The 25,275-nt window shown below is 31.1% G+C and overlaps 1 protein-coding gene across 1 annotated transcript in view; it reads right to left on the reverse strand.

Annotated features, from left to right (window-relative positions):
• The window catches only part of Octalpha2R (alpha2-adrenergic-like octopamine receptor), a 350,919-nt gene that overhangs the window by 4,241 nt on the left and 321,403 nt on the right, over positions 1 to 25,275 (reverse strand). Inside the window, exons 4-6 of the mRNA XM_089709883.1 lie at positions 4,648 to 4,797; positions 3,172 to 3,281; positions 2,102 to 2,234 (exon numbers count right to left, since the gene is read on the reverse strand). Coding sequence (XP_089566009.1) covers positions 2,102 to 2,234; positions 3,172 to 3,281; positions 4,648 to 4,797 — 393 coding nt within the window. The remainder of the gene's footprint in view (positions 1 to 2,101; positions 2,235 to 3,171; positions 3,282 to 4,647; positions 4,798 to 25,275) is intronic.

Consider the following 25,275-nt stretch of genomic DNA (forward strand, 5'->3'; position numbering starts at 1 on the left):
TTAAGTGGCTGATTCGTTTTGTATGTTTTATGTGAAGGAATTTAAACGAGTGCGCTGCTTTGTGCGGTTTATTTTCAAACAAAGTATTAAGGGTATTACTTTCTTCTGGTAAAATGGAAAGAATAGAGATGTAAGGTGAAAATTCTTTCCATTTCTGTACGATTAGATGGAATTTTATCATAAACAGTATTTGAATAAGAAATAGTAATATACATTTAGGTGCCTATTCTCTTCAATTACTACGTTATTTTTATATGAAAACACCTTTATTTCAGTGTCCATATACGTTACTTTGCAAAATAGTTGGACAAAAAAGGCTAGCGAATTTTTAGAGTCGATTTTGTTACTGTCAAAATATAGTTAAAACGTTTGACGTCGATCTTTTTGTGCGAGTCACCATGAAGCCTATCCATTTTATATTCATTTATACGTTGTTAAATCTTTAGATACTATGCTCAAAGTCTCTTTTTATGCTTCCATTGACTATTGATAAAACAAGAAGCATTTATAAAGGCCTTTTGGAAGAGCAAAAACAATATTCAGAAGTATTTTAGATAGTAATGTTAGCGCAAATATATTCTGCAACCGCTTCAAAATTAATAAAAAACTGAACCCAAGGGATAACGGAATCAATTGTAGCCCTATTATACGATATTCACGTGAAATCCGAGTATATTGCATGTTTTATTATTCTATTCACAAGCCCCTTTAATTTGTTATGCATGTCGGCAAAAAGTTATCAGCTGTCACGTAGCGCCCGCCATTTTGAATTTTTGATGACGTCGACAATTGCGTACATCCTGAATTGTATGTCGTATCTTTGTAATTAAATGTCGGGTCAGATATCAAGTATTTATCTGAAGTCTTCTGGTTTTACTTAAGCGTTAAAAACAGAGGCACAAAAGTTGTTTTGGCACAAATTACTAAATAGTTAAAATTTATCTGAAAGGACAACGAAGGTTCATCTTTATAACTAAATATGGATATAAAAATATCGATTACCTATATGCAATATTTAATTACTATACTTTAAAATACATTTCGAGTATTTAAATACATTTATTTTATAAACTAAAATAGGTATATTACTTTTAAAAGCAATTTTGTTGCGAAACAGTTCGGAGAATCAATTATTTTCAATGAAATTTCATTTACTTTACATACACGTGCAAAAATATAAAATACGGTGTATATTACAATCCTTTTCACAGCTAACATTTTTTCTACGCCATATTAAGTATTCCAATAAAAAATTTCCCAGAAATAAGATAATATATTGATAATTACTCTTATCTGTCGAATAATTTTCACCAAAAAAGTGCAATGAAATAAACCGCTACAGATTATAAAAATGGGAATATTTTCAGATGGCAACACTAACTTTTACGTCAAATAATTTAAAGAGTAGATAATATATCTTCAATATCTACGTGATATAACTACTGTATTAGAGCGTATGTAATATTGGAGAGATTCCAAACTAGATACGTTTGAAAATTGTTAATTTGTTTTAGGTGAGAATTTCGCTGCAGTTTCATAATGAATTGCCTGTTTGAGAGTGTTATTTTGAGAGCTTTTAACTTGGATTTGGGTTGAATTGAATGGAGTTTTATAATATCTTTTCTAATGATGGTGATTATCGAGTAACGAATATAGCTATCTTTATGTGTAAGATGTTGTTATTTTTTTATTTGGAACGTTTAATTTGAGATGCACAAAATATTCATGTTATTCTCTTCCTTCAGGCAATAGCAGTCACAGACTCTTGATACATGTCTGTGATAGCAGTGTTTGTTATCTGCTAATTGTGTTGTATTCTTGCTTTTGTGGTTTTCATAAACTATAGAAATACCTATGCTATAAGCAATCAAAATTAAAATAGCGGTAGAGTAGAAGCTTAATTCAATGATATCTTCTCTAAAATATAATCTCCATTAAAATTTACTAGAGAAATCTTCCTCCGAAGTCTTAACTACCATTTCAAGAAGTATCACACATAAGTACAACAACATCAAAGCCAAATTAACCTCGAACCAACTGTGACTGCCGTCTGCCACAGTGTAAAAAATCTGCAAGTAAATAATCAAAAATAATCCAGTACCTTCAACGTGTCTTTCCTATCGTCAGGCTGTGGCGCGTCGCCCGCCTCGCTCGTTGATATGTCAGACGCGAAGTCACAAGTAACGACGGGTATCGGCACTTGTTGTGTTTCTATTGTTGATATTTGGCTTTCCCTGTAAAGTTTGTGATATATTTACATGTGTGGTTGTTTGAAAATCGTAGGTAAAGATAAACTACGATAACATGGCCAAATTACTGTTTCAATGTGTGTAGTGACATCCTTACGAAGGAGTTTGTATGTAGTTGTACGTATTGGTCTTTAGTACTTTACGTCCAGATTTGTTGGTCAACTAATCATAAGTTGCCGAGCGCCCAAGACAACGCACGTGTCGTTTTCATAGAATACGTCAGTGCAGCGCGAGCGCCATTACTAATAATAATGAGCGATTAGAGCGTGACTAGTCGAGCAACAAATCCGTGGATTTGTTTTTGTTTGACGGCCGTCTCATTACGCACACATGCGTTGTGAATCTTGGTGGTGCATTGTAAATACTTTCAAACGTTTTGAATTTTGGAGGGGCGCGCCATGTTATCGTAGTTTATCTCTATCAGATTATAAAGATGCCACAGTATAACTGTTATGCCGATCATTAATAAACTAATTAATTTATACAAATGTATAAGAATGTAAACAAAGAAATATACAGTATATGTACCTAGTTTATTAAGCGGCCTTATCACTTAGAAGTGATCTCTTCAAGACGACCGGGGCAAAAGGTAAGCCTACTAAAATGACATATTATACAGAAGTATTTCAGATAAAAAAAAAAAAACATTAATCCAATGTTTAATATTTACGTGACGCGTTGCGTAATTTACGTGAATTTCTTTTTTACACTCGTACATACTCATAAAAGTGTTATACAATCTTATGTATGTTTTTATTTATGACAGAGTAACTTTAAAATTTAAATGGATTATGGAATAATTATTATCGAGTTTCTTGCTAATTCTTCAAAAAAATGCTACCACCACATGCACAGGTAATAAATATAAATAAAATTTACATGAATAAATATAAATAAATATAATAATATGTAAATAATGTACCTATTATTATTAGAATTACTAGCATCTACTCCTGTTGGCATAGATAAAGATGATGAAGGCATAGGGCGAGTCCCCTTCGGCGCGCTTGAAAAACTCGTCTGCTGTTCGTTCTGAAACAATATTGTTATTTAGAAAATACATTTATTATAAACATACATATAAAATATAAGATACATAAGGTTTCTGAATTGAGTATTTGTCGTTTAGGACGTCTTAAACAATGCTCTAAATCTCATATTTTCTGGTATGTATAATATGATATACCTAAGCTCAAACCAATTCTAAATTCAGAGACCGGCCTACAAAAGAGTAGAAATAAATAATTTGGAAAATCCAAAAGTGCACGCCTCATAATTTTTTTTTAATAAATATTTATTAATTATTATTTTTGTTTATTTAATAACAATTAAACCACATCGAATCAGACCCTGAAAAATGAAAGGGTTCTATTCCTGAGCATACTCAAGCGTAAGAGAAAAAAAAAAGACTCGATTAGTAAAGTATTTCGGTCGCTATCGTGTTAACAAGAAAAAGGATCCGCACATACAGACACACGGACGTCCAAGACAGAACTTTTTTAAACTGTTTTTTAACTAGTTTAAATAACAAAAATTACATCAAAAATATCATGAACGTTAAAAATAGTGTTTTTTCTTAATATGTGTGTGTATGTATTATCTTACAAGTGCAATGTATGATACATTAAGACATTTTAAGTTTGAAAAATCAGATGTTTTGCGCGTAGTGACAGTAGTACCCACCTCAACGCTTCGCTTATGAGGCGTGCAATAACTACTTCAGAAGATGAAGAGCTATACCTTAAATGAAGACGCAATAATTTCTTAAGCGGTTTATAATCGATTAAGGTTTTTTTTGAAGTGAAAAAAATTTAGTGTAACATTTTTTCGTTACGCGTGACATTTTTCCGTTACGCGCCATCTTTTTCTTATCCCTACCACGCGTGATTCGACGTATTTCTGTAAAGTTGCATATTATAGTAAATTATTTTTTGAAAAATAAGTTCATAAAGAAGTTTCACTTCTTACGTGTGTACACTAGTACACGCACACATTTTTACTGTGTTCGATTATCGATTAGTTCAATACTATCCATAAAATACATTTATTTCGTGAATATTTTACAAACATAATAAACATAGGAATGGTTGTAAATATCCAGTCCACGTTAGAGAATATTAATGTTTTAGGCTTGTTTTTATTCTATCTGCAATTTCGATACTAAATAATAAATGAGTACAATTACTTAGTTATTTAGAGGACTACATTTAACTACATATAACCTAAAGCTCAGTTTTTATAAGTTGGTTCAATGTATCGTTAGGAATAATTCTGTCCAATTGCTTTTACTAATTCACAAGTGACTGGTTTAGAATTTGTAATTCTTCAACAAAAATTGATAATTTATCGCTACTTGCACCTTCACTTTTTTAATATTTATTTTTTTATTCATACTCACAGCTCTCGGCCGTGGGTTCTTCCGTATGCCCCTCCTGGCCCTCGCCTTCGCAGCGAAGTATATCCGAATATACACAAACACCATGATGCAGGACGGGATGTAGAAGCTGCCGAGGGCTGAGTAGATCACGTAGCCGATGTCGTCTGACACCTTGGAACGAAGAGAAGAATTAATAAGTGGTAGAGACTAGAGAGGTGTATTAAATGTCAAAAGTGTAGGTCAGACAATGTTCTGTATAATATATTTTTAATTGGGTTGAAGCTGTGGGTTGAAGTCTGTTATGCGTTTATACCTGTGTCACCTGTGTTGCCTATTTGAAAATAAAACAATAGATATTAATTCCATTATTTACACATAAAAGTTTCCATGATATGTATGTAGTAAGTTGTAACAAGAGTTTTCAGTATGCGGTAAGTTAAAGATTAAATTAAATAATTTAATTTAAATTGCCATACATAGCGCAATTGTCGAACCATATTTGATATATTAGCTTGATCCTCCATCCTTTAGAACTTCTAAAATGTTACCATTTTTAACCAACTTCATTGATATTGTTAAGGCCGTGTACGCGGTCCGTGCGCTGTTTGGCTGAAATATGTGATTTTTCAAACCAAATTGTCCATCAACCACTTATCTTACAAACATATGAATTACTAATAATTTTAGGAAATTTTATTGTCTATGTAGTTAGTTAAGAGTTTTTTTCAATTAATACATTATTTCTGAATACCATCAAGATAACTGAGCCGATGATTACTTGATTTCACTTTTAGTGTCAATTTCGAAGCTAAAAATATCTGAAATTGCTGACAGATCTAACACACAATTATTTTTAACTAACTGCAAAAATCCTTGTTAAAATAGTTAGTTAAAAGATTTTTTTATTTTGGACTCCTAAATTACGAAATTAAAATCCGAACAATGTGAATTTTTTTAGAAATTATAGTCGACAAAATGATTATTTTCACCAAGATATTTGACTTTATTGAATATAATTTATACATATTGCAATAAAAGAATGTCTTACTTATAAGATAAAATTTAAAAAATCAACTAAGGTACCTCTATTATTTTTCTACAATTTTTTTTAAAGTACCATAAAACACTGCGCGCGACCCGATTAAAATCAGTCGGCAGCGAGCCTTTCCAGAGAGAGGACATGTTGCTCGGCGCTCTCCTGTGGACCTATGCTGTTCATAGTAAAAGGATAGCGCAAGCCGCGATCTATCGTAATAGATCGCGGAGTTTTTGACTTGCGTTAAATGGAATATGCGCTCTTAACTGAAATACAAATAAACACTAGTTATATTTCAAATATTTCACAAACAATACACGTATCAAGACAGAAGACTCAATATGAAATATCGAATTCTGTTACGAACGTGATTCAATATAACATTGATCTAGATGTATTAGTTGCAATGCGAACGCAGTAATTAATTTACTTTCTGTATTAATTTATTGTAAAAACTACAAGTATAAATTATACATTGTATTGTTACTTCTTGATGAAACTATACGGCTAACTATATAGCTACGATATTGAGTAATAAAAATCGAAATAAAACTGGAACTAGTGAATTGTGTTTCTTCAAAAAATCTAAATTACATAGAAATATACTTTAAACCAGTACTAGAAATTATAATTTAAACGATATATGTGACATCTTATAAACCACGTTGGTAAGCTTGGTGGCCAATAGCTTCCTATATCTTTGGCTCTATACACGTACACCAAGTTCTGATATTACTAGTATAGTATTATATTATCATCTGTCTCACGTTGGAACGGAGCAATTTTATGATTTTTGTGACTGAAAAATATTAATGTAGATACACTTAAGGGGTGCTATCTACTTTTTATCGGGGAAAAACCTATAATTTCCACAGGAATTTCCTTGAGCGAAGTCGCGGACGTAAACTGGGAAAATATACTGATGATTTTAATTCCTAGACATTCGACTAATCTCTCGTTTAGGAAAAGTTTTTAGGCGCGAAATGATAACGCAATTATAACAGCTGTTATCGTCACGTAGTTGTGAAATGTCACATGACGTGTGATTTAACTAATATAACAAGTTGCGAAGTTAAACTATGGTTAAATGTTAAGTTATTCGGGTGTCGACCCGCGGGAGGAAAGTTAAGTGACCCCTGCCGTGACAGAGGTTTAACTAGCTTTTGCATGCGATATCGTCTGCTTTTTGGTTAAACTGAGATTATGAGCATGTGTTATGCATGTAAAACTGTGTTCAATTTTTGAATGTTATTACTTAATGCATGATTTTACAAAGTTTACTCGATTGAAGCTTACAACATTATTGGAACTGTAAATATGTAATATCTATACTACTGAAGATTCATGTACATAGATTTATATAGTACGTAATAATTATGCTTTTCTACTCATATTACCTAATATAAAACGAGCATTTATTTTTTCTAGCTTAGGTATTCATATTAAATCACAGATTTGATAAAAATTCGTCAGCTATTTATATTAATTTGTCATAATATTAGCTAGTATTACTAAAATGCGATTTATTTCAATATACCAAATAACATAATTAACATAGCCAGACATCTTCAAGTCACTGTAATGAAAAATCAAGGGAAAATCAATGGACTCAACCTCTTGTGAAGGAATCTTAAAATCGGAGGGTATATTTGAAAAATTTCAATTAAACGGAATCCAAGTACTCTGTGTAAATAGAGCCTTTATTTCGGATCCGGTCTGTACGATCGCTTTTTCTATGTACTTGGGAAGTTGGATTTTCATTATATTACAAAATTCTTTTAATTCGGACTGAGATTTGGACATACTGATTGTTGCTAAGCAACGATTTGTGTGATAATGGCCATGGATCTAGGTTTTTGAATATCTATATATTCAAAAACCTACATAATATAGCCATTGCCTGTAGTTTTATCAGGAATTATGAATGAATATATATTACAAATAATGTAAATTGTAATCATCACATTTATTAATATATTATTAAGTATATATAATAATTGATAACGTATTTGCTTACGAAATAAACAAAAAAGAGAAACATCATTGTTTGTTTCAACTAAACACAGCTTCAGTGAAAGTTATTAATTAAAATATTGTGTTTTGCATCTATTTAAATGTGGAAGATTTTATTCGAAATCGGTTCAGCAGTTTCTGAGATTAACGGTTTTAAAAACACACTCTTCACGTCTATAACAATATTATTAGCACAGAAATAACGATTGAACAAAAGAAAACACGCGACTCTATGTACACTTAAATGTACAAACAAAGAATTTCCTAATAAACCGCGGTCCGCAAATGCAATTATATAAACCGAAGTTCCGATAGTTCAACACAACTCATACACACACAAATACACACACACAATCAAGCTAACAACGGGATTGGCTTAACTTAATTTTCTTGGAGCGTGGAAAATATTTCTCAATGATATCGCAAATATTTCTATAAGTTTTATTAAGACTGAATGGAGGGAAGACATGTACTGCAAATGGAATGGTCCTTGATCACAGCTACACAAAACAGGGGTGTGGTCATTGCGTTTTCGACCCAGGTACTATCACATAGAGTCGGTTTTCCTTTGAACGTGTGTTCGTGAAATTTTTGTATGGATTTTCCCATTACGTCAATGATCCAAACGCAGGGCAGTAAGTGAAAACGTGACCTCTGGAGCACTCGAAATTGCTCTGTGAATGACGTTGGAGGCACAGGAGCGAATCGTGTAGGTTTGGGGCCCTAGTATACGTAATCAAATTTAGCTCTGCATTTTGTAGATACCGACTATTAACATGGTTTCGTTGCTTAAACATTAAAGAAAGAACATTTTATTCAAAATTCGCACAAGTACATTTGCAACTTCTCCTTGAGCATATGATTATGATCGTTTATCATATTAATGCAATATACATGATATGATTTTATTATTCAATTTATATCACAATTTCGTACAGTTATTAAATATCATTGAATACAGAATAGAAATTATAAACTAAAGACACACTAAATAATAACAAAACAATGGAAGAATATCCACTACAAGAGTTAAGCTGATAGAGTCAAGGGCCTCAAACACAAACGACAGTTGTCAAATCAAACGGGGCCCCAGAGCCTCGCGTCCCCCGCCGTCCCCACACATACAGTAACTCAAAAACGCACATTATCCCGTAATAGGGTTGAAGAACAAAAAACCTTGACATGTTTTGTGTGAAAAAGCACTGTCATTAGGAGCATTTTTCTGCGTAATACACTGTAAGCACGTGCGAATCGTTTGCGAATGCTTTTATATAATTAATCAGTGTTTACGTGACGTATTTGTATGAAATTCGAGTTATTTACGATTATTTTGGATTCGCCAAATTGATGAACGAGCTTTGTTTGACATCTTTGTTATAGATATTCTGTTTTTTGCCAATACGAAGTCTATATCAGCTTATTATTTGTCTATGTTATTGAACGCATCGCTTTATGAGTTTTGTTTTTTTTTCTGGCAATACATAGTTAGTAATCTTTGTAACAGTACAATTTTATATGGTAATTCATAATTGCGGCCCGAATCTATCTTTAAGTTATCCTTCACCAAAGTATTCTTTAAAAATTCTTTAACTGAATATACTAAAAACAAAAACAATAACTTTAAACAACTTAAACTTAAATTGTACACTCACTCAGTCATAAACTATTCAATCAACACATAGAATTCCCAAACCAACATCCCATATTAAATTTGCCGATACACACTTAACATTCGTTCCCATGACGCTAAGTTAAAGTTAAAGTAATTAAGTATTTATATGTTAATCACAACCGCGATATAACTCATTAAGTCAGTGTGGTCGAAATTAAAGTCAGTCCCGGGGGTACTAGCTAGATTGAAGCAATCTTTGTTAAGCCCTAGGGGGGACCGTGCCTGGTAGGAAATGTTAGGGCTAACAGACCTCAGTTTTAACTGGATAGAGCAGGTTTGTGTGTATTAGACTAGATAAGATAAGTACATCTATATATACTTATAATATTGTAAAGCTGAAGAGTTTGTTTGTTTGTTTGAACACGCTAATCTCAGGATTATTTTTGGTTACTATTAATGGTCCGATTTGAAAAATTCTTTCGGTGTTAGATAGCCCATTTATCGAGGAAGGCTATTGGCTATATATATCATCACGCTAAGACCAACAGGAGTGGAGCACTGCGGGTAAAACAGCAGGGCACAGCTGGTTATAAGATAAGTACATAATATAATATAAAGGCAAATGTTCATGAGTTTGATTATTTGCTGCTCTTATACGCAAAAACGGTTGATCTGTTCTCAGTGAAATTATAAATTCATGTATCACACGAAGCCACGGGCTGAAGTATGTTATAAATTATTAGCAATAATTGAATCAGAAACATTGCAAAACGATATAGGTAAGTAGGTAATACGATAAAATTAATGAAATTAAATGAAACATGAATGAAATAAAATATGTTTATTATGAAAGTTCAACAAATTAGTTCAATGTGTAGTTATAAATAGGTTAACAAAAGTAGTAGTACGTAATTTTACAAGTTAAATGATAAAAATGCGATTTAATAGGTACTTATTAGAAATTTCAGGTATAATCAGTACACAATTCAAGGCCAACATATATATTTTTTAATCCATTGTTAGTTTCTTTCATTGCCAGAAATAGATAAGTTTTATCAAAATTTGTGCATCTGCTCTATCTAGTCTTCATTATCTGTGTACGCCAGTTCTTTAATGACCGTTTCGATAATTGGACGGTCAAGTGTGTGTTTGCAAATGGTATACTTTTTGCTTGTTATTCCGACCGTGTAATAAGCCAAGTCTCCCCTAGAGACGGAACCAAGATTAAAGTTTTATTTAGTGTCCGACCGAACTTTCGGTTTCGGTTTCGGTTTCGGCCGAGTTTCGGCCAAAAATCAAGTTTCGGCCACAGTTTCGGTTTCGGCCAAAATCGGCCGAAACTTTTGCCGAAACCGAAACTCATTTCACAAGTTCAGTGAACTTAGTTCACACACGTTCACGCTCGTCTAACTTCGTTTTCCTCGGCAACGCTTTGACGGACGCTGTCAAAGCGTTGGTTGACCCACGCTGGTGGAAACAATTTTTGAGATTGGAACTGGGTGTAATAGTAATTAATAATTATTATTTTTATATAAGAGGTACCTAAAAGAGACTGATTATTCTTCTAAGTACAAATACCAATCCAAAGTATTAAAGACTCTTTAATAAAGAGAAAGATCTCAAAATACCAAAACTTAGTATTTAAAGTACTTAACAGTAACAATTACTGATTTGATTTAGATGACTGATTTTACTGAGAATTTAATTTGAAAAAATAATAAAAATTAAAATTGTTATTATTAATATTTTAAAAATATTATTTTTTTATTTTATATTAAATAAATTATTACAACAAATTTAATATACTGTGTTTTCATTTCATGCCCTAATTAAGGCAAAATAATAGGTAAAATGCACCAAAGTTCAGTATTTTTAGAAATTTCATACTTGACCACGTGAGTTTCGGTTTCGGTTTCGGTTTCGGCCGAAACTGAAGCCACGGCCGAACATTCGGTTTCGGTTTCGGTTTCGGCCTGGAAACCAGTTTCGGTCGGACACTAGTTTTATTGTTTACTAGTTAACGAATGTGGTTTCGACCGGATTAGTAGTTTTATGAACGAAATATAAAGTTTTTAAAATGAAGCAGAGCTATTAGCTTAATTTTTTTTCTATATCTAACTCGAACTCGAAGTCTTACAATATTATTATACATAAAACAACGTCGTTAATAAATCCGACAATAGTATGGTATTTAAATAAATTAAAATAATTGTTCTACTATTTATAAATGCGAAAGTTTGTATTAGATATAATTATAAAATTTGAATGCTGTTTTTTAATGACGGCTAAACATGTTGTACCTACTTTAAAAATGCAACATCTAAAAATACCATGTTTAACGTAAATAAAGAATTATGAATTAGAAATACTTGATATTGTGGGTTCGGCACAGCTATTTGTTGGGCAGAGAATTAAAACACAGACTTAATCACATCGTATATTGTTTCACAATCAAGTATCGACAGCCATATTGAACAGCAGAGTGGATACAAGAAAAAAGTAAAGCGCGGGCTATACGTTTTGCAAGCACAGATAACAAAAGTATATTTAATCTGTAAATGACGCGCGAACTTCGTTTCACACACGAACACTATTTAAAAAAATAATAATAAATAAAAAATAAAAAAACAATCAAATTTATGTAGAGTTTGTGTAGTTACAAGAGTCGACGCGGCTCTTTGAATTACGCTACGTAGTCGAAATCATATTATTTTTCTATTTCAAAACAATGAAATTATTAATTATTAAAATATTAAACATTTGAATTAGCGTACCACGAAGACATTAAAATAATGTATAAAATGTATAACGAATAACGATCCAAGGCAATTATTGTGAAAAAGAAACACATTTTAGTATGAAACTCATTACGTAGATAAAATCGTTATAAATTATTCCCTAATAAAAACAAAATCAAAATATTAAATGATTTACAATATAACGAATTGCGTATATTATAAAACAACTAATAAATTATTAAGGCTGCAGTCTAGCAAAATTGCGTTTTCAACAAGTTATTTGACAATTTTTTCCCGGCTAATGAAATGATAAACTGAATTTTTTTTTCTTGTTTATCAATTAGTGTTATATACGCAATGCGCGTGAATTTTTTCACATTTATAAAGTTACTTTATTTTACCTTAATCAGGCCTTCAAGATAGGTCTCTTTCCCCCAAAGACATTTCGAGCTAAGTTTGTGCACTCACTACGTTGCAACCGATTACAATTTACACAATCTGATCAGCGCATTATTATCCTTATATAGTCGTTATTAAAAACTGCTGAATACAATTGCCGAAAAACTTATGATTTTCTTAATTAGAACGTTATAAATTCATTAAATATCCCATTTTTTGCCTTACAAAATCTATTGATAAATACTGCTAAAAGTTATTTTTTCCATTAATTTATTCGAGTTGGTTGAAGACCAATGAGTATTAATCCTTTAAAAAAATTTTTTTTTTAATTTTGATAATTCTTTAAATATTAAAAAAATATTTAAAATAATTAGGAAAAATCCTAGCGAATTTCTTTAGTCGCGCTCCTTGGGCCGGAGCGTTCTGACGTGTGCTCTACGCTCGATTTTCCTTCATACCGAAGTGAAAGTTGCTCTACTTCATTAAATTTAATATTTTTGTTAATTGATTATTTTTATCTTAGTTTTGTGCAAATATTCGTATTTTTAAACATTTGATTTCGATATGGAAAATAAAGGAAAAAAATACGCGTGTAACTACTAGAAAAAAAATTATCTTCGAACATAAAGTTAATGAAACCAAATAGATTGCAAAGGTAATTGGCAATAATTTCTTTATTTTACGGGGTGTCAGTAAAGGGATGTATATTTCTTTAAAACTAAAGTAAGCTCATAAATTTTCTTATAATATAATTTTTTTGAAGTTCCAAAAATGTTTATTTTTCGTTTGAGAAATACGAAATATAATATAAACTTGTATTGAGAACTTGAACTTCCCAAGTTCATCCGGGGAAATCCCCATACGGGGAAAATGATTTGTTTACTCCAAAATTGATCCGAGGTGTTTTAATTTTTTCTTCTAGTCATTTTCAACGTAGCGGCATGTTGTTTGATTATTAATTTTGTAACTTAAATACAGGATGTTGGTTTTATATTCTGATCTTACAGACGCGCTGACAAATTTAGTCCGCCATTTCTAGTTTAGTCTACCAACTCTAAGTACCAATATTAAAACGAATGGATTATCATCACATCATCAAAACTCAGATGTAATGGAAGATCACAATAACATAGAAAATTCAGTGGGTGTTGAGAACTAAACAAACAGAAGTAACAGAGACGCGAAGAATAAAAAAAGAGGACGAAAACGATAATTCGTTGATGCTTTCCCTTTTCGACGAATTGTTAGGGTACATCACCAATCTGCAAAAAACAAAACTGATGATTCCCAATTGCTGATTAAAAATGAAAAACAAATAATCGACAACAGTGGTGAAAATTTGCTGATCACAATGAAACATCCTTCAGTGGTAGCAGATTTACTCATTTAAAATGTATCGGTGAACAGCGTAAAGGAGAGGAGGACAGGAAAACATTATGAATGTGGATGGTGGATTGTATACAGGGTATAATCGATAAGTATGTGCAGGCGATTATGACGTTATTATTGCAGGTATCAAAAAACTTAAACTTAATGAGCAAAATGACAATAATAACTTTTTAAAAGTATAACGAGAAATATCTAAAAAATTTACTTTATACACTCCCATACCAAAAAGGGAAAATGGGAATAGTAGAAGTTAAATGTCTTATTCCGGCAAAAGACATGAATGCGGAAGATGCGGTTAAAAAAAATTAATATTTGAAATACAATGCAAAAAATAACACTTTTGTCATAGATAAGAATCATGACTATTTTTTCCAAATTCAGGGACAACTAAACGTTTCAGAAGCAGAAGTCTGCTTATTTGCTGTTTGGACTGGAGTGAATCATTCGTTAAAAATAGAATATATAAAAAAGTATGTAACGTTTAGGCAAAATAAAATGATGGACCATTATCAAGATTTTACATAAATTGCCTACTGTCAGAATTGATTGATTCGAGACTTCAGCATTCGATGCCCATCAAGGACCCATCCTATATCATTCAAGCGATTGAAAAAAAAGAGATAAATCCAGTGCAACCGATAAAGCATCAGAATGCTAGCAAAAGATTTATTAGGTTTATCAATATAAATCTATATATTATACATAATATAATAAATCTGTAGAAGACGCGAAGACTGACATCCGCGCTGACGGAGTCGCGGGCGGAAGCTAGTCAGAAATAAATATCTTTTGTTTTCATTTGCGTATTTTTCTATTTTATAATTTTTTAACACAAACATTACCTACATTTTTTTTATTATATACAAAATTTGTTTATCCGTTTTATTAGTTAAACTGAACAACTTTCACTAAGAAACTTAGGTCGAAAAAAATGTATAGAGTAATGCATTTTGTATGGAAAGCTTGTTTTATTTATATTTCGTCCAAATTTCTTTGTAAAAGTTGATCAGTTATATAAACATGAAGTTGAAGATATCAATAGAAAGTATTCGCAAATTTTGTGTACTGATAAAAAAAATCTCCCGGTGTAATTTTCACGAAAATTGTTTCAAATTGTCATTTTTGGTACTTATTACGAATATTAAATTATGCATACGAATGATTTAATTTTTAAAAATTAAGTGGAGCAACTTTCCCTTAGTACATTTGTATTATTTACATATAGGATGACAGGATGCATTTGTTTGCACTAATAGACCAAGCCCTTAAGGGCCGATTTTTCAATGCTTGGATAAAACTTATACCTACGTCAAAATATAAAGTATTACACGATAATATTAAAATGTCACGTAAACTGTCAAATACGGGCAATTAGAATACGTTTTAAAAATGGTAGTTTTATACATTATTCGACGAATAAGTTTTAACCAAGGATTGAAAAATTAGCTCTAAAGTCATAGCAAAAGAGCATTGCATGGAACAGAATTAGTTCCGTTGCTTGTACTAGATGTCGCTGACGGTATCCTAGAAGGCGCTATCGAAATGTTTTACGAATACCGTATATACAACGAAGGGAGTGTGGCACGGCAAATCGGTTCAGTAGTTTTTGATATTTTTTGATGCGCTGTCTTAGTCCTTTGACTATGATAGTGCTTATAATACAAAGTTGAAATAAAGTTACACTTATCAATTATACATGTACTTAAAAATATATTATCTGTTTTACTGTTATATTGATAATTTTAATTTAATTTTAGTAAATTTATAATATAACTAGCGGTCCGCCCCGGCTTCGCCCGTGGTACATATGAAAAATTGATGTTGGCCGATTCTCAGACTTACCCGATATGCACAGAAAATTTCATGAGAATCGGTCCACCCGTTTCGGAGGAGTATGCAGACTAACATTGTGACACGAGAATTTTATATATAAGATAATTATTATTAATCAATAATATATTATCTGTTTTACTGTTATATTGATAATTTTAATTTTATTAAATTAATAATATAATAATTATTATTAATCAATTATCAACTAGTTATTGTTTTACTTTATTAAACACTAACACATAATTTTATAATGTAAACAACCACGTTTCCGTACTGAATGAAAATTAAATTGTTTATATAATTGGTTGCATAATATTATCATTTATATCAACTGTATGCTATGTTCTATGCCAAAAACTAAGAGGATTTTTAATTTCTTTCAGTCTACGCGAAAACCGGACAGAAACTTACTTATGTAGAGATATAAACAAACAAACACTACTATTAATTAAACAAATACTATTAATTTTAATTATAATATTATTTTAAATAAAATAAATTACTGATTAGTTACTGCAATCTTAATTGTTTAAAATAGCTTTACACACCTAATATTATTTTATCTTCTTCTTATATATAAAAATGAATCGCAAAATGTGTTGGTAAGCGCATAACTCGAGTACGGCTGAACCAATTTCGATAATTCTTTTTTTATTATATTCCTTGAAGTACGAGGATGGTTTTTATGCAAATATGTACCACGGGCGAAGCCGGGGCGGACCGCTAGTTAATATATAAAAATGAATCGCAAAATGTGTTGGTAAGCGCATAACTCGAGAACGGCTGAACCGATTTCGATAATTCTTTTTTTATTATATTCCTTGAAGTACGAGGATGGTTTTTATGTAGAGAAAACGTAAATATGTACCACGGGCGAAGCCGGGGCGGACCGCTAGTTAATATATAATAATCAATAAATGATGGTGCCCATTTATTAGGAAATATTTTTAATAACATCATGTACATGACTGTCAAACTCATATAATCAATCAAAAACTTTTGAATTACATCTGCTCCCTCACGCGAATAAAAAACATCAATATTGAATTTCAGTATTATCCCCCATAAAGATACAAAATGGAAACAGGTTTTTTAATTTCCATCATAAATCAATAAAGTCCGATACAAGAGCTCAATTAACATTATGTTTAAGGCAATTAGCAGTTTTCGACTATTCATTGAATAGTGCTTTTAGGTAGAGTATTTTTTCGTTGATTTTATTTTCCTTTATAAATGTTTATAAATCAACACAAAAACGTTGCTCTAGTTGTGAATTTCTTAATAATTATGTATTGGTAAATATAACTACGAAAATTATTTGAAATCATAAAATATGAAAACCTATGTATTTTTACAAAAAGCGGTATTATGTATGTTCTCAACACCTTGAAGTTGCAAATAATTAACTGTAATTGCATAGGTATCATATTTTATAACAATAATTAATATATTTTACTTAGGGCTGATTTTTCAATCCTTGGTTAAAAACTTAATACTTATTCATCGAATTTCAAAAATGTATTTCAAAATTGTCCGTATTTGTGACATTTTAAAATGTTCGTGTAATACTTTATTGGACGGATAAAAATCAAGGATTGAAAAATCGGCCCTTAGAGTAAATATGTAGATAATTATATTACGAAAATAAAATAAAACATATTTGCATTCCTCTAATCTCATTTGCAACTGCAAATAAATTCTTCATCTGGTAAAAGTGAGTTTAACCTGAGATAGTCGAACTTAAATAAAAAAGCGTTAATTAAATTTCTTGTAGAAGCTCCTTTCAAGATATTTACGTACCTAATTCGTATTTTTAATTTAGTTTGCGAGTCCATTTTTATATTTATAGTGTGCAGTCGATTGCAGTAAATTTAACACCTAAATGCATCGGGATAATATTATCTAGAAAAATGATTTTATTTATAAGCGCTTATTTATGAAATACTAGCTTTCCGCCCCGGCTACGCCCGCGTATCAAAGAATAGCCATTAGCCCCCATAGTTCCCGTTCCCGTGGGATTTCCGGGATAAAACCTATCCTATGTGTTAATCCAAGTTACCATCTATATATGTGCTTAATTTAATTGTAATTGGTTCAGTTGTATTTGCGTGAAAGAGTAATAAACACACACACACACACACACACACACATCCTCACAAACTTTCACATTTATATTATTATAGTAGGATTATAGCGTTTAATTTTTTGGCGTCCTATAAAAATGGTCAAAATGCTTGCTTATTCATTCATTCATTCAAATTAACAAAATGCTGTTTACCAATTTTATCCGAAACGGCTTGACCGATTATAATCTGATTTCTTATATAAGTAGATGAAATTATAAAATAATGCGTTTTTAACTCGTTACAAAATATATCATACAAATAATTGATGAAACTATAAACATTCCCTACTAAAAGTGATAACTTACCATGCAAAAATAAGCTGTTAATAATCGTAAAACTTAACCCTTTATAACTTACATAACTTGAAATATTAGTACAGGTAGGTAACAGGACCTAAATTCAAGTAATATGGACTAAAAGGTCCTCGAAAGATACACGGGTATTTATTTCTTTTCAACTTTTGTGTAAAATTTGATACGGGTTGTGAGGATGAATAGGGTTGTCACTTTCAGAGTTTTTCGTTTAAGTAAATTAAGGAATGCGACGTTTTAACCGCGCTGCTTTAGATTATGTGCAAATTTTGTAAAGTATTTTTTATTTTAATTTTAATAAGTAAACACTAATAATTTAAAATTAAATTTATACTCGTAAATCGTAATAAAGTTCTTAGTTGTATTGATAGTATATAATGTAATAGTAGCCTGCTAGGTAATAATTATGTAGTTCAATATTATGTAGTAACGTTTTAAAACAATTCTGCAATTTTAGCTTCATATTGTTGAAAACATATTATAGTTAGAACTATTTAAAACTACCACACAAAACTACACGAGAGTGGCAACCCTATCTAAAACGCAAATTAAATGAATCCACTTCACCAATCAACGTAATCAAAGAAAAACTAAAAGATAATTAAATCTAAACTCCCGCTATTCCTAGTTATTTCATTTTTAATTTCGCTTCATTCGAGTGGCTTTATTTAATTGGTAGCCAGTCGACTGCATAATATAGTTTTATGCGAAGTCCTTAAGTTTATCGTGGTTTATCTGTCCAGTCTTATTTGGTTGACCTGAATTCTATGGGAGATAAAGATTGAGGTACAATGGGATTTGGTAAAATGTTTCATGTGTGGAATATTATATTATGACAGTTTTGTTAAAGCCACAAACATTGCAGTTTAATTTAAGTAAAATGTTGTTGGATATAATATGAATTGTATTGTTTATTTTTATACACAAATTTTTGTTCAGTTCTTGGTTTGTTCATGTTGATCGTATTACCACAGATTAGAGAATAGTTACTGTATTACCATATGAATATAGGCTATTTATACCTACATTCAAACTAAACACAACTTGTACGCACCGATTACCGAATAACACAGATATATATATTTCTTTTTATGTCAGAGCAAGCAAAGGGGCAGGTGGGCCACCTGATAGTAAGTGGTCACTGGTCACCACCGCCCATAAACACTTGCAACACTAGAAGTGGTGAAGTGGTGCTTTGCCGGCCACACACAGATATAATTATGATTGAAGTAAGAGTATTGTTGCGACGACAACTGGTTCAGCATTCCTTGAAGTATATTTTTAGTTAAAAATTTCATAATTCATTTAAAACAGCTTCTTATTTTTGTAACCAAGACCACTAAAGAATTTAAATACGAAATAAATAAATAATTTTATTGTTAATTTACAATCGAAATCAGGCCATGTTACCCAGCTAAACAGCTATTGCTCTATAATTAATTCCAAAATGTCCCAGTGCACCACCACCCTAACGCACATTTTTTATCCACTGAAAAAGTAACAAAGAAAAGAGAATTGTTAATCCGATAGAAACATCTCGAAGGTTTATACGCGAATAAACTCGGTTTAGTTATGTCCACTTTTATGTTTGTCATTTTTGGCCACGGTTTGTGGTATGTTTTATGTGCTTTCTGTTACTGTAAATAGTTTGTATGTATTTTGGCCTTTGATAGCTGAATAAATTAATACATCTTCTTATATATAAAATTCTCGTGTCACAATGTTAGTCTGCATACTCCTCCGAAACGGGTGGACCGATTCTCATGAAATTTTCTGTGCATATCGGGTAAGTCTGAGAATCGGCCAATATCTATTTTTCATATGTACCACGGGCGAAGCCGGGGCGGACCGCTAGTTAATAAATAAAATATAAATTTTAAATAGTCAATGAGTCTTCGGGAATTTTATATAGGTAGTTTAAATGCAAATTGCGTTTACTGCTAGCACACCTTCTAATTTAATGATAGTGAAAATCGTTATTATCTAATATCTAATATCTAATATCTAATATATATATATATATATATATATATATATATATATATATATATATAATATTATAAAGGCGAAAGTTTGTAAGGATGTATGGATGTATGGATGTTTGTTACTCTTTCACGTAAAAACTACTGAACCGATTACAATGAAATTTAGCACACATATAGAGGGTAACTTTGATTAACACATAGGATAGTTTTTATCCCGGAAATCCCACGGGAACGGGAACTATGCGGGTTTTCCTTTGCAAACGCGGGCGAAGCCGCGGGCGTAAATCTAGTACATAATATTTATTAGGTAAATCCCTAAAAGGCTTTAGGGATTTATCTTATAAATAAAAAATATAAAAATTTGATCATTATGTTTGTTACATAAATAACAAATATGTAGGTATCTTACATAGATTGTACCCATATAACCAAATACCAAAAATATATAAATATCGTAATTATATCATTATTCTAAAATAAAACAAAAATTAATTATTCTAAGAACTTTCTATCTGAATTTTTAAACGATAGTTTGTTGTGAAAACAAATCGAAATAATAGTTCCAACGAATTTCTAGCAAAAATGAATTCACACAAACCGCCATAATGTAGTAAATTGAATGTCAACAGATAAAATTTAATTTTAACAAAGTGCCGCCATTACGTTGATGTGTAGATACTGGATGGTAAAATTTTAATTCTATTATTTTGTTATCCTAATTTATTAAACATGAAAAATATGGATACACTAGATTTCCGCCCGCAGCTTCGCCCGCGTTTTCAAAGGAAAACCCGCATAGTTCCTGTTCCCATGGGATTTCCGGGATAAAACCTATACTATGTGTAATCCAAGTTATCCTCTATATGTGTGCTAAATTTCATTGTAATCGATTCAGAAGTTTTTACGTGAAAGAGTAACAAACATCCATACATCCATACAAAGTTTCGCCTTTATAATAGTATTAAGATATTGCAATAAAAAACAAGTGTATGGAATAAAATGAACAGAGAGACGAAGATAAAACTCATTTCTAGACAATTTATGTAAATACATATTTTACGGACCTATTCTAGTCATGAAAGAATAAAAACCTAATTACACTTCTTTATCTAATAAAATGCATAAGCATTTTATTTTATGTCAATTACAACCAGACTCCTTTACTCTACTTACTTCCTTACTAATTAATTATTCTATTACTCTCCCAGAAAACACGAAACCAACAAATAATATACAACACATTTCCTAAATAAAATAAAACTGTACCGAAACAACAATATTTCTTACAATTTTATGAAATGTTTCCTGTAGTTGCAATTTTCACAACAGTCTAGTTCGCTAGGTATTGCTATAACAAGCTGCTCTATTCTTTTAAGCTCTTTTATTTTCCACGCACCGAACCAAATAGCAATCAATATTTGAGTGTCATATCAATATTTTTTTATACTTTCATTCGAGTTTGACACGGTTATTTTATTTTTTGGGATTTTTGCTTTTGTTTTATTCTGTTATATTATATTTTTTATGTTTATTTTATTCTGTCTTTGAAAAATAATGGTTATTATTATCGGATTTGTTTAGATTGTCGTATTACCTACTTGTTAATAAATGAAAAATATATCGGATCGTAAAAATATGAAAAAATATATTGGATCTGTTTATTATATTTATAGTGTTAAATTCAAAAACATCAATTTATACGAAAACTCATTTAAAATTTAAACTAATTATCGGAATAAACAAAACATACCATTAATTATATTGTCACATCCAGAACTTTAAACCGCGGTTACTAATTGAAAAACAATTTTCATATTAGGCAGTCGCTCGTAATCCCCGGAGAATGAACTTTGTTATTTTTCGATTAGAATGAAAAGCACCAGTGCAACTGTTTTTAATTGGCTTAAATTTTAACGCATAAGAAACACAATTTTCTGTGCAATGTTTTGGAAGAAAGTTTACCATCTTTTGTATTAAAAATATCTGCGTTATATATTACTAACATAATAAACTACAAGACTGAAGGTCTTTGATTTATTCTGATTTCTGAACAATGAATGTTGTTAATGTATTTTAAGAAGTTGAGTTTTTTTTAGAAAACTGGTGTGTTTTCAAAACTGTTGTAAACGAGATAGGTTTAAAATAATCAATGTATGTGTTACTAGCTTTCCGCCTGCGGCTTCGCCCGCGTTTTCAAAGAAAAACCCGCATAGTTCCCGTTCCCGTGGGATTTCCGGGATAAAACCTAGCCTATGTTACTCGTGGATAATGTAGCTTTCGAATGGTGAAAGAATTTTTAAAATCGGTCCAGTAGTTTATGAGCCTATTCATTACAATCAAACAAACAAACAAACAAACAAACAAACAAACAAAGTTTTCCTCTTTATAATATTAGTGTAGATGTAACTAGGTATGTAGCAGCAGATCTATGTAGATCTATGTAGTTATCTTCCAAACGGATCAATATTTGTTATTGTATTTTTTCATTCTAGTTTCTTGATTTCAAAACGATTATAAGCTCCATAAATGTCACCAAATATTTAACCAAAAAATTCGACATTTCTCTAATAAGTTCAGTTTGCTCTATACCTCGTTAATTTTAATGTATACCTATTTTCACTATAAATAAAGGTCCCTTTTCTTTATTGCCAGAAGCTTAACTAAATGTACTTGATCCGTCCTTATTAGATTTATCGAAGCCGCGTATTATCTGAGCAAATGTCTTCGATAACGTAACGAGGTTACCGTTTCGGTATGCGGAATACCGTTTCCTGATACCGTTATTTAATTGTGAAGGGGCCTTTATTAAATTGTATATGATTGCCTATAAACCTGATGTGAAATAAATGGAAATTGTATTTTGGTCGTTTTATTTTTGATATATTTAGTATGTAGAGTCAGAGATAATATTATATCAATACTGGTTTTCCATACCCGTAGTCAAATGATTAAGAACTATAGTAGTCAAATGATTAAAATCTAATGAATCTATAGATTATATACTAAAACCTTCCTCTTGAATCACTCTATCTATAAAAAAAAAACTGTACCGATATCCTTTGCGCAGTTTTAAAGATTTATGCATACAGGGACAGAGAAAGCGACTTTGTTTTATACTATGTAATGATATTGAACGAATTACATACAGAATTGTATATTGGACAAAATAAAGTCTAAAAATTTCTATATCTTAAAACCACATTAGGTTAAGTGAGTGTTAAAAATTGGTGCCATGCATCACGTTACACAAGGCTAACCTTTTTGCTTTTAGGATTTAGTGATGTGCCTGTAATTATCGATAATATTTATTAGCTATAATTTTATTTATAAAATTTTCAGTGTTGATTATTTGATTCGGTTAAGATTTACATCACAATATCATACATCGATGTTATAGTATTTAGAAGTAAACGGATCAAATTTTATGACAGAACGTAGTTGTGGTTATGTATATAAAAATATTTATCGTATCATATTTTTCTTGTTAGTTCTCGAAGAAAGAAAGAAAACACTTTTATGATTAATAGTGAGTGAAACGAAACAAGAATTCACACAAAAATATGTATCTGATGTTTAAACAATATTTAAGGAAAAAAAAGATACAAAGAAATCTAGTTCAATATCATAATTTTGCATCCAATTGGAAAAAGGTAAATTATGATCGACACAATAGAATGACACGAATAAATCGCAGGTTTAGCGACAATACATAAAATCGGCGAGAATACATCGCAATTTTATCGACAACACAGCACATCCCTCGCCACCTATAACAATTTATTTCACAAATGTGTGCTAGTAACGCAGAAATACGGACTCTTTCTACCCGTAGATTCAAGTAAGAGTAACGTAACACACGTATTATTAATTTTAAGACGCGTTCCAATGTTTATGTGTTTTGTGCGTTTCCTTTATGTGGGTACATAAACTAAGAGGAAGAGGGTTTTAAAATACTGGATTCGTGTGTCTAAGGGGAAATATACTTTTGTAGAAAGAAATGGCGTCATTATTACATCTAAAAAATTAATTCCTTTTATGCCCGGCAGGGGTCGCTATTTAAATTCCCATATGACGCTACGAATACTTGGAACTTTTTTTTGCGAACATTCGCGCTTCTGGACTATCTAAAAAATGTATAGATCTGGCTGAACATCGAAGGCTACTTGTCCGTAAAGAGATCGATCAACGAAACAATTTTATAAACAAAATGTGAGCCGTAGACGGCACACGTTTTGCCGCATGGCAAATGTGAAACATCGACATTGTTTTGTAAAAGTAATAATATGCAGAAAAGAACAGATTGAATAAGAATAAAGAATAAAATAATTTTTATTAGGCACACCAAATTAAAACAAAAAAAAAAATAAAGAAACAATATAAAAATACACTCTTAAATATAATCTAACATAAAAATTAAAACTAAGAATATGATTTGTGTGGCGACTGGCGACCTAAAGGGTAAGGCCGCTCAGCTTATGCTATGCCGATATGGTCAGCATAGCGCTGGTTTTCAGGGCCCCACCAGACAACAAAATGCTTAAGGGGGCGCATAAAGCAAAACAACCAATCTTCCACTAGATGACACATGATTGCATATACATATGTACATTGTACATATATACCATCATCGCCACGCCAGAAATCATTTTTCCGTGCGCCTATAGATATTTCACATCAATAATAATTCATTTGCCCTATACAAGGGACTTCACTGTCGTATACACACTACACAGACATGTATCAAATGTCTGTGGTCGTATACGTATACGAGTAATATCAATCAAATGAGGTTATTTTATTCTACACTGTATGTGGATGTAATCCATCCTCACTCTCAGCTTATCAGTACGGGATCCTGCTAAAGAATACTTGTTATTCATGACGTCACACTTGCATTCCCGTAAAACCGTTTAAGCTCAACTCAACGAGTTGGTTCATAATTTATTATCTCTGCTACAAAGGCACAGATTATGCAAACTGAATTTACAATCCACCTCTTTGCTACACCACTCTGTTATCTAGTCATATAAAATGTTTTTAGTACAGAGAATGAATGTTTAAATATATAATTACGTAAAAATAATTAACATTTTAATGTGATGATGCTAAATGGACGATTAATACGCTTTAGAACAAATTAATTATTAAAGTTCGTTTTGTGTATTACACATTTCTTTTTAGTTTTCATTATACGTGTAAATTAGCTT

Source organism: Colias philodice, chromosome 23 (genome assembly GCF_061535455.1).
Source record: "Colias philodice isolate Cphi_HAF_F1 chromosome 23, ilColPhil1 Martin Lab GWU primary, whole genome shotgun sequence".
NCBI lineage: Eukaryota > Metazoa > Arthropoda > Insecta > Lepidoptera > Pieridae > Colias > Colias philodice.